General features: G+C 29.1%; 1 protein-coding gene across 2 annotated transcripts in view; it reads right to left on the minus strand.

Annotated features, from left to right (window-relative positions):
- LOC106684154 (uncharacterized) overlaps positions 1–12,242 on the minus strand; it is a 13,318-nt gene that overhangs the window by 760 nt on the left and 316 nt on the right. The window contains exons 2-7 of one of the 2 annotated variants that reach the window (XM_014426082.2): positions 11,293–11,365; positions 11,118–11,173; positions 8,266–8,301; positions 7,054–7,165; positions 6,332–6,408; positions 4,375–4,490 (exon numbers count right to left, since the gene is read on the minus strand). In XM_014426082.2, coding sequence (XP_014281568.1) covers positions 4,452–4,490; positions 6,332–6,408; positions 7,054–7,165; positions 8,266–8,301; positions 11,118–11,173; positions 11,293–11,365 — 393 coding nt within the window. In that variant the 3' untranslated portion in view covers positions 4,375–4,451. Of the gene's footprint in view, positions 1–4,374; positions 4,491–6,331; positions 6,409–7,053; positions 7,166–8,265; positions 8,302–11,117; positions 11,174–11,292; positions 11,366–12,242 lie in introns of those variants that run through there. The other variant, XM_014426076.2, reaches the window with a different exon arrangement.

Here is a 12,242-nt window from a genome sequence, read left to right on the forward strand (position 1 = left end):
ATTTGTTGATCGGGTGAATTGAAAAATTGTGAAAGGGTGAAATTGGAGGAGCAGAAATGAGAAAGAAAAATGGGAATGAATGAAACATTTATATATTTATGAATTAGATAATTTTTTATTCCTATAACATTCAAAATGTATAATTTCAATAATATGCAGTTTCACATGAAGAATTTATTTTTTATTGAATTTAACATAAATTTAATTCAAAGTTTAGATTTAAGATTATAATGGAAAATAGAGTTTATTTTGGGACTAGATCCCTTCATAATAACAGTAATATTATTAAGAACAATTCTAAGAAAACATATCTAACCCGATTTTTATTTATATTTTTGTATGAAGTTATAATTTATTTAGATGCACGTGCACCTGTTTTTTTTTTGTATTTTTTACGAGGGTCAGTGGAAATCTTCAAAATACACAGATAGGCCCGTACCTATCCGTGTGTGGGATTTTTATCCACTAAATCCACCGCTCTATTCTTGTTTCTCACCCACCAGGGGACCACCGTTAGACATTACATTATGGGGATGAGTGGCTGAGTGTATTAGGCTATCTCCTGGTTCGCCTATCTTTCTCCTCATTTCTTAACTTCTGCATAACCTGTGCAGTAATTCGTTAGCCTGACATCCAATAAACTTCGATAAGCAGCATAATATTGATGATATTATCTGCTGTCGGGTCTGAGCAAACGGGTCGGAGCTCTCTTCTTTCTTAGTGAAAGCGGTGACAGAAGAAGAAAACGTGTTCTGCACTCTCTTCCATTCCTGGGCACAATGGAGATTCTCCAGTCTCATCGAGCTTAACCTACACTGGTAGGCTCGGAAGCAACCTGCCCTGTGATAAACTGGGTGATATAATAGTCTACTTCCCCGTGGTTCCTATTCACCCAGGCCTCGATGTTGGGCACCAGCCTGTGCGTCCACCTTCCACTGGATGTCATATTCCAGCGACGTTGCCATTTTCTTAGAGTCTCCTTTCTTAATACTTGGAATATAGTCAGCACTATTATAAGAGCGGCTCCTCTCATGTTCAATCAGCTCAATCGGTGGCATCCTGGCCACCACGAGAGCCGCTTCGTATGAGACTGTACGAAACACGCTGATCACTCTTAGCATACACCGACACCATCGGTCTTCTGTAGGCCTCAGTACCCAACGCATCCTTCCATATCGCAGCTGCGTAGAGCAGAATGGATGGGATCATACAGGATAGCACGTGCACCTGTGTGTGTGTGCGCTCGCACGCACGTATTATTTTTTTATAATATAGACCAAGTTTGATAATTGCAGTTAACAATAGGCGTTTATAGTTGACTTATGCTTATATTCACACATACATGTGTAATGACATGCACACTGACCCTATGTACTCACTTATACACACGCAACAAACAACATGACTCATGTTTTAATACATACATCCGGGGATAACTATAGAATGTTTTTAAAAAATATTCATTACTAATGTTAATTTTATTTTCTAATTAAGATGGTATGATTATAAAGCAAATTTGGAATGTGAGAAGATATTGGAAAAGGAAGGACTTAAATGAAGTAAATACATCAGTATACACGTATACACAATATACATGTGTTATGATGTGTAACGCAGGGCCGAAGGCAATGAAAAGGGTGATAGTTTAGCCAAATCCGCCGCTTGTGATATTCACCTATACATCCACTACAATTCAGTATACTTGTCCTTCGTAAAAAAATGTAATATTAATCTTTAAAATATAACAGAGGTACACAGACCAACTAACTACTACTTCTAAAGATTTCATATAACAAAAAGAGATTTGTGTAAGTGCAGTGGAGAAACTACACAAACACTTAATCCTATATTTTTCGACTGTACCTTATAGGAACAACAAATGTTTGATTTAATATAATTTGAGCAATGCATGCAATAGATTACCATTTCCAAAATAAAATATCTTCAAAAAACTTCTATAAAGAGTTGATACCCTTCATTGTAAAGAAATTAGAAAAATCCTCTGGCGCTGTGCATTTAATAGTGTGTAAAAATATAAGTAAGTAGTTTACTGACTTGCACTTCATTACGGAATTTACTGAACTAATTATTATACTGACAAAAGTTTCCATATTTAAAATCATGTATGATTTTATTCATTTGTTTATTCTAGTTTATTTTATAATGAATTTATAAATTAATTCTCTTATATCTTTAAGTCTTTAAGTGAATTCAGAAAAGACCAAATACATGGTCACAGAGGAAATCCCCAGGCTTGATGAAGAAATCTGGATCGGAGAATATACTTTTTGAAAAGTTCCCGAAATTGTGTATCTTAGATCGCTGATAACTCAAGACAATGTTGTGGACTCCAAAATTAAACGAAGAGTCCTATGTGCCAACCGCTGTTGTTATAGCCTCAGTCACTATTTTAGGAGCCGTGCCTTGTCTAAGGACACCAAGAGTTATTTGTATAAAACAATTATTCAATTATTATACAATTATTTCTGTATGGCTCGGAAACGTGGACTATCTCCAAGGCTGGTGAGCATAACTTAATGAGTTGTGAAGGACACGTCTTAGAGAGGGAAATTATCCGTAAAATATTTGGAGCTGTCAAGGTTGACCAGATATGGAGACGTCAAACAAACCAGGAGCTCAAAGTTTTATACAAGGAACTGGACGTTGTCCAGTTTGTGAGGCTCAGTACATTGAGGTGGGCAGGGCGTGTTGCTCGGATGGAGCACTATCTGCAAAGTAAAATAGTGACAGAGGTACTACATGGAGCAAGACGCAGAGGAAGACCACGCCTTCGATGGACTGATGGTGTGAATGGTGATGCCAGGACCATGATGGGAGTGAGGGACTGAAAGGCGGCCGCACAGGATCGTAATGATTGGTGAAGGCTGATGCAGGAGGTCAGGACTCGACATCCAGTGGTGGAGCCGAATTAATAATAATATCTTTAAGTTTTAATATACACATGTATTTATGATCTCATTGTTTAATATCATTCGCACATTTATTTATTGTAGTCTTATATTTATTTATGCATACACATATTTACTTATAAGAATTTTTTTTCTATTATGCATTTGTGAAATATTTTTTATACTAGGGGTATTCATGATGTTGTGTTAAATGTTAAATGTTTTACCATGTTAAATGTTATAACTATAAGATTGTGAGCAGCCCTATTTGAAGTCATATAAATGCATAAGAGCCCCTAGCGGATTTTCTCAGCAACTTGTTGTATAAGCCTTTATGTTTATAACCTTCCTTCCAGACCCTCATGTTATTGTTTACTTCAGTTTTGATTTAAGTAATTAATTACAACATGCCTAGAGTGAGTGAAAAGTGGAATTTGTGTGAAAGTTTAGCTTATGAAATGAAATGAAAAAATAACTTTATTCTGGGACATATGTCCCCTAAGAATAATTACATGATTCATATAGTGAGATTTTTATCTGGCGAGCGTTTACAAATTTTCAGATAGTAGAATGAAATTACATTGTTTTTTTTTCTCAAATGTATCATTAAAATTATCCATTCTGGTTTAATAACAGGGATATGAATACCACAAACACACGAAAGAACTGAGCTGTCACAACAACAAAAATGGCGGCGATCTCAACTGGTCTATTGTGGGACGTCATTCTCCATTTAACAAACCAAGTAACAGAGTTTCAGCCATGTTAAATGTTATTTCGTTTTACCACGGTAAAAGAAGGCAATTTTTTTAGATTTAACATGAGTTTTTCCATTTAACACGCTTTAACATGTTAAACCAAAGATCATGAATACCCCTACTACAAAGAAGTACATTTTTTTGGCGAGTATGTTTATGATTTATTTTCTTTTTCTTTCATTAATTTAAGAGGTAAATGGATGAAGGGGCTATGTAGCATTTTTTTTTTTAATCTTTAGTGTGAATGAAGGGGTAGGTACCTATCTGGCTTGTGTGAGGCACTCTAACCTCAAAATCCAATTATTAACTCAGATATATAAATGTATACTTGTAATATTTAGATGTATACTTTTCAACATACCAAGCTCCAACAAAAAAAAATTAAACTACCTTTCTTAAAATTAACTATTTGTAACAAAACCTCTTCATCCACAAACCCCTTTATCTATTTTATAGCATTCACATATTAATGAAATCGTGCATCCAATTAACTTAACTGGGTTTTTTTATGTTCAATTTCTTTTCTAATATCATTTGCATTTCTTTCTATAATTTTTATAATCTCTATAATATTATGTAAATTCAAATCAGTAGTGATTAAAATCAAAAATATATTTTGTAATAGATATTTTATCAAACTTATACTTGTAGTATTTTCGTTTATGTTCATTTGTAACATTCTTTTGCAGGAGATTAAAACAAAAATATAGATATTTAAATATTTTTATTATAATAAATAATTAAACCTATTTACAATATAATAAATATAATACAATATTAAAGTTTACAATTTAAACTTGATGTCCGGTTTTGGTAACTGCGCCTGGAAACATAAATAAAAATTAGTAAAACGATAACCGTTAGTAATGAGAAAAGTATAAAATGCATCTTACAGTTTAATGAATTTCGAAGCTATAAATTAAAAAATTATTTGTTAGACACTAGAGTAGATAATACTTTTTCTTATGAAATTTATCAAGAAAATCATTCAATAAGTAATAATTATTTAAATAAATAAGTGAAAATCCTTGACACTAATTTTATATTCCTTGTTCATATAATAGATTTAATAAATAAAGAAAGTTAACACATATTAATTGAATATATCATGATTTATTTCTGTAAAAACCGATTTTTATTTGATATCTGTGCTTGCACAATATTGTAAAAAAAATTAATGATTTCTCGTTAATACTGGGAGTGTTGATACAAACCAAGTTTTAGTGTTAATATTTTATATTCCGCACATATTTAATTCTAGCTTTCTAAACTAATTTTTTAGTTATGACTAGGTAACCGTTTTATTTATTTATTTTTTATATAAAAACCAGGTTTAGTATTTAAGGCAAGAGATTTTCTATTTTAATAAAAAAAAAAATTCTTGAATCCGCAATATGCATCAGATGGACCATACCGCTAACAAGTATTAGGGAACCAAATTTCATGTTTACAAGATTTATAATTCTCTATTTAGTAAAAAGAGGATAACAAAAAGATCAAATAATTTGTACAACTAGAAAAATTAACCGTCTAAAAACATTGTTTCTTCTCAGTTACTTAGCTATTGAGTTTTAATCACATATTTGATTATTCACTTTTTTATTATTTCTAAAATGCATTTAAGTAATAGAACTATAACTAGTGACGATTGCAGAAAAATAGGTTAAGAGACGAAGGCATTAACGGATGATGGTGTTATGACGCAACATTAAATCTGCGAAAAATTTAATTCAATGTTGTTTTATTCCTATTTTAAGGTTGGGAGCTCAATTTATAAGATTTATAAAGTGTCGATAATTACAGTTTATATAAAATAAACAATATGCTAAGTAGGCAACATAATTAGTAATTTTTAAAATATTCTTCAAATTAAAAACCTCTAAAAAGTCACATGATTCCTTAATGACTCATTTCTTCATTTTATTTCTGAATTAAAGAATAGAAATTAAAATTTTAAGTTAATATTACTTCTCACATTAATAATATGTCAACTTTTGAAAAAAAAAAAACTCATTTTAAACTTATCTGTTGAAACTTTTAGAGTTACGAAACTTAGAAAATACGGTTATGAAACTTAGAATATACGATTCATATGAATGGTTTTGCGTGAAATCCATGTTTATATACATATATATTTCGTATTATTCATTTATATTGTATACAATTTATTTATCTAATAACAATTGTATACAAGTGAGTTAATTCGTGTTTATTATTAACTGAAGATTAGATTTTCATTGATTACTAACATCTATTATATCATGCAATTCATAGCGTCAACACAATAATTCAAATAAATATTAACTAGCTAACCTGTCCTACGTACTCCTGTTAGGTGGACTAGCGTATTTAACTTTGAAAAAATTACTTACATCGAGCCGTACTATAACTCTTGTTATAACGAGAAAAGCAAAACAAAAAATAATAGCGTTTCTTGTGTCTGTGTTTAATATATTATTAGTGTTTAATATATTATTAGTGTTTAATATATTATTAGTGTTTAATATATTATTAAACCATTACTTTACATATCCTGTGGCCGATCTAAAGTAATAATTAAATTTAAAACTGCTTGTTTTAAGAAATCGATTATACATTAATAATGAAAAACCATGAACAACATAGATTAGTTTAAGATATAACAGAAAATTTATATAACTATACCTTCTTCGATTCCTCGAGTAAACATTTCATCGGAGGAATGCCAAGTTCGCAGACATCAGTATTTTTTTGAGTCACAACTGTAACAAATTAGAAACAATATTTTGTAGTTATTGCTAAATTTAGAAATAAATTACCAAAATTATAATTTAATTCAGAAATTTTTGCATTAGTTAAAGTGTAGCAAGGAAATTGAGTGTTTGAATGAATAATTTAGCGGATAAGTTGTAATGAATGTTACAATTTACTGAAAGCTAATATTGATTTTAAACCAATCGATGAGGACAAACCCTACCAGTTAACATTTTGTATTACAATTTATAGTTTTCTATTTTTTACTTTTTTTTTTATGAGTGCTACAATTATTTCCTTAGTAAATGTTACATTTACTGCAATGAATGAGTTTATTTTTTTCAAAACACGACTAAATTAAAAAAAAAGTTATGTTCGGTTCAGGTTGAACCTGCCTCACCATCGCAGGGTACATTTGATTTCATTACAGTTTAATAGCATGTCGTCATAAAAAGTGTGAACAATTAGATAATAAATGAATTTCATTTAAAAGATTTTATACGACTATCTCAAATTATTAATGTAATTATAATTAGTAGAAATAATATAACAAAAACAACTCTGATTTTTGCTTTTTGGTTGCAGGTATTTAATAATCAGAATGTATGGTTAAATAAAAATTCAAATCACTTATATTCTATCATGAACCTTACCTTTTGAGCAAGCATCAACAACTTTATCAGCCTTCGCGATCAAGTCTTTACTTTCGTATTTTTTGGGATTGAGAGCCTTCACTTTGGCCCAGTCCACTTTTGAATCAGTTACCTGAAGTCACAATAAAAACAATTAAATTAAAACATTATATCCAATTAAATTAAAATAAAACTTTTTAAAAAGACATATTGTTGGTACCCAGCTAAAGTGACGTATCCGCTAATGTTCCCAACTTGAAAAGCCATTGAGATATAAAGTGGTGTAAGTCATTCTTTGTTCATTATTCTTTATTTTAATTAAAAAACTATTAATTTAATACAGAGTATATTAACTTCTAATTTTTCTAAATAGTTTAATATGCCTTGTGAGGGACTATTTTAACATTAAATTCTGCTGTTCCTTTCCAACAAGTTTATGAAACTTTACCTAAAGTCTTGAATATCTCAAAATTCCTGTTTTTACTTACTTTCACTTTTGCAATCAACGGCTCAAATAAATGTTAAATAGAAATTCGTTCACAAAATCACTGATGAAAAATACTTAATTATGAATTGACTAATCAAAATTAGAAATCAGCTACTGCCTTTTATCCTTAACCATAGTTGAAAAAGATGAAAACCAAGGGACTCAAGCTACAAATTTGGGAATAAGAGTTTTAATTATCAACGTACCAAATGTATGATTCAGTATTAATAAATTTGTGAGCTACCAATTATTAAGTAATAATTATTGCTAATATCATACTTTCTCGAAAAATTGTTACTAACGCTCATTGGATTCTCACCCAAAAAATTAAAATACAATTCTCTCAGAAATGTTTATATATGCCAACATGGCATTCTACCATTAATATATTAGAACGACACCTTCATGATCACACTTTGTGTTTATATCTGTAACATGATGACATCTGGTAGTCAAAAATACATCCATGAAGATTATTATGTTAAGAGTGTTGTTTAGATTTTACTGATCAATTTTCTATATTTATTAAATTTTACTTAAGATTAATTAACTATTTCGTAATATAAATAAATTGAACTTGAAGGGTCCAAATTAGTAGATATTTATTAGCATAATATAATAATCAATATTTTCTGACATAGGGAAAACAATAATACAATATAAATAGTAAACAGTCAAATTAGAACCAGTTTTTGGTTTAGTACATGAGAAAATCCAATATATAATGATATTCAAAATATACTCACATAGCCCATTTTGTGGAAGAAGCAACCGGCAACGCACTGAAAATTGCATAACAATATTAATATAATGCTAGAAAGGAAAATAATAAATAAATATGATCCTATTAAAATTTAACTGATTTTAGTATTATGGTTAATCAATATTAAATCGCGCTATTTTTTTACTCCTAGAGCGATTTCACCATACTCATACCTTTATAGAATATTTCTAATAATTATAATATATTTTCAATGTTACTAAATCCCGTTTCCTTTTCTCACATACAGTAATTTTCTCATTATATAAGATACTTCTATAAAAATTATAATAGAACCGTTAAGAACAAACATTGCATTCTAGCGAAGAAAAACATTCTTATTAAACTTAATTATAGAGGAAAATTTTGTAAAAAAAAAACAAAAAAAAACATTTGATTAAAATATGTTGATTCTAATCGTCTGTAATTTTCGCAGTTTTTTCCCTTTTAATGTGAACTTGATAAATGATTAAGATTTTTTTTTAAATTATTAATTAACCATAACAATAATAAAAAAAAAAACATTCTTTATTTTGTGTGGGTGCTCAGACCGAAAATGAACTCCGTTTTCTTACACCAAAAACAGATTTTTCTAAAATTCATGATATTTTGGAATAAAAAAATTAAGAAAACCTACCATAGCTCTTTGGGTGCTTAACCGATCGACTTTAAATTTTCAAGATATAAAAAATATGTTAAATATCAAATGGCACAAATAGGTCAATATTAAATTGAAATATCTTACAATAAATTGATTATTGTTTAGATTTATCCAAGCTGATTTTTTATTAGGTTCAGATATACCACATGTGGATTTTGTAGTTAAAATCAGATTGAGATCACGATTGTCTTTCCAATGGAACTAATTCTTTTGAAATTGGGCTACGTATACAAGAGAGGGTTTTTAAATTAATCTCGGAAACTTTCCAACAAATTAACCAACTTTATGTATATGTATATTTTACAGTAATTTTGTTTTTAATTCATTTTTCTTAATTCACTCTTTATCTATAGTTAATCAAAAAACTTTATTTATTTATTAAATAACGCAGGTATAAAAAGAAATAGATCTTTTTTATGCCGAAGAAAATTAATTTGTTTGCAAATTTACCTTGATTGACTTTTATTATAAAATCATAAGCAACCACAAATAGGTGGTTTATAAGGTATCGGTATAACATTACACATTTTGTGCGTTCTTAAATTATGCATTAAAAATTAAAATAAATGAAGACATAACTTAAATACATGAATTGAAAAAAAATTAAATCTTTACCGCTACAACCCAATGGAGAGTCAGGTGCGCAGTACTTTGTAAGGAAGTACTGTTACTTGAACAACAGTAGTACAAGGAGGTGATTTGGTCAGAATCACGCTCGACCGCCAAATTATCTAATTAAGGGTGCACACTTTATGAGGCTGGGTGGAACCTAAATGGCTGACTCACGGCTACAGTGAAACAGAAAATAATTATCAGACCAAGCCGGATTCGAACCTGAGTCCTTGGAGCTAGTAGTCCATTGCCTTACCAATAATCTACACACTTCTAAGTAAACGAATAAGGATAGTTTTATTATTCAATACCAAATCCAGAGAATTATGTCCTTTTTTTTAATTATAGTATATTAAAAATCACGAATTGTGCCCGGACCTTTATTTATTTAAAAATGACAATTATTAAAAGAAAAAAAATGGAAAATTGATTAAAACGCAATATATTTACTAAACTTTTTTAATACGATTGCATAAAACAATATTATATTAAAATCAATTAATTATTCATACTGCAAGTGTGTTTTCAATCATTGAAAATAAAACTTTTTCGTGGTTCTTCTTTCCACATTACATTCAGTAATTGGATCATATTTAAATCTTCTTATTCTTAAAGATCTACATTTCTACATCTTTCCACCACAAACAAATCCAAAAAGCTTGTTTAAATCTAGAAGCCATTTTTTCTAACACATCTTCAAATTTTCGATTGAATTCTTCTTCAATTTTACATGGTTTAAAGATTACATTCAATTACTTCAACATGATTTAAGTTCCTACCGGAATTATAGTTTAGCATCACATTACCAACTTAAATTATTATCAAATTTTCATTTTTCTTTTCAATATTTTAAATAATAGCTTACACATGAAAGGTTATTTTTTATTATTTTAATTTGAGATGTCATTTAGCTTTACTCATGACCACGTTTTCATATTCATCAAAACAATAAAGTGAAGGGATGAATTGTGTTTGATTAATCAAAGATTGAAAAATGATTAATGCTTTTATTAAAATCTGTGAATGTATGTCTCGATTTTTTGTTGGTAATAAAATCTATACACCTTGAATGTATTTTCATGCTAGTATTTTTGCATAATACGATACAATTCCTTCAGTCGAAGTTCAATCGAACCCACGACCTTCAGAACCAAGCACTCTGGAACCAACGACAGTGAACCTAATGGTATTTTTCATAAATTTTCGCAAATACCTCTAGAAGCCAAGAGGTCATTTAAAATATCTGTTCAGAAAGAATCGGTATATCTGTTTATATTCCCGTAATATAAATCCATTCATATTTATTTTTCTTTTTTTTTCAGAAAGATAATTATAAACTATAGAATTAAATATATACTAAGTGAGAAAAAATTTGTTCTCTCAAATGAATAAAATACTAACTTGTCCTCAAAAATTTCAATGTGAAAATAAAGATCTGAGGTCTAATCATCGATAAATATCCATATTCTGCTTTAAGGTTTAGGAAAACAATGTGACGTTAAATCTGAATACGTAGTTAATAAAAAAATAAATAAATGTACCATTTTGGCTGTTGATATATTTACCTTTTGGGCTTTATTTGTTGGCAGCTTTTCTGCTTTGACGATTTCGATTACGTCCGCTACAAGAAAATAGTTTCGTAAGAATAAAATATGTAGACATACAAAAGATTACATCAGATAGATTAAAAAATACTATTTGTAGCTGAAGTGCAATTATAAAATCAAGGATTATACTCACCGATGTTAGCTCCATGTTCCTTAGCACACGCTGCCACAGAGGCAATAACTTTCATTTTGTACTCATCGCTTGCCTGTAAGTAAAATATATTGTTATTGCCTTTCTTACTATTGTTTATACAGAACAATTTTAATTCGAAGTAAATTAATAATTTCATTCTGAGTTGTTAACTTGAAGCAAGAATCGGTTTTCTTTCCCCGTTTCAAGGAGCTGAATATATAAAATTAAAATTCGGTGAAGATTCTGTAATAAGCTTAAGGTTGATTTACGCCAATTTAATAAGCCTTAGAGCATAGACGCATGAGAAAAGAGGCTTTTATTCCTTTTGTTAAGAAAACGCATTCGTAAAACAAGTCAGTTACGAGTTGGAGGATATCAATGAACTGAAAAAAATTCTTTAAAGAGATAAAATTTCGCAAACTTACCATTGATACACCATTTATCATAAATCACTACGCTGATAAATTCACAATTGTTTTAAAAAATGAATTTATTTTATTAGAAAAAAAAAACTTAAGAATTTGTTTTTCTCTAACCATCAATCCAGTTTCATAAAGATTAAAAAAATCATTAAAAATGATTTCTTTACTTTAAATTGAAAACTGAATGAATTTTTTATAGTTGATTAGTTTTTTTTTTTGTTTCAATTCTTTTCTGATATTTTTCCCCGAAGGTTAAATTTTCGTTCGAGTACATCGCAGTAAGCCATTGAAAATTTTCTAATTTTGAGTAATAAATATCAAAAATATAATTTCTACTTAGGGAAAACGTACTTAATATTAGCGATTTCTTTATTGAATATTAATGGACGATACATCGTTATTGACTTGTTTGATGTATTTAAATTTCTTTATAAATTTAATAAAAATCCTCTTTTCTAGTATCCCTGTGGTTAATGAATAGTAAAAAAAGATCTACTGATTTTCAATCTACAAATATATATTATATTA

Source organism: Halyomorpha halys, unplaced genomic scaffold (genome assembly GCF_000696795.3).
Source record: "Halyomorpha halys isolate HHAL.00 unplaced genomic scaffold, Hhal_1.1 Scaffold29.1, whole genome shotgun sequence".
In the NCBI taxonomy this organism is placed as follows: domain Eukaryota; kingdom Metazoa; phylum Arthropoda; class Insecta; order Hemiptera; family Pentatomidae; genus Halyomorpha; species Halyomorpha halys.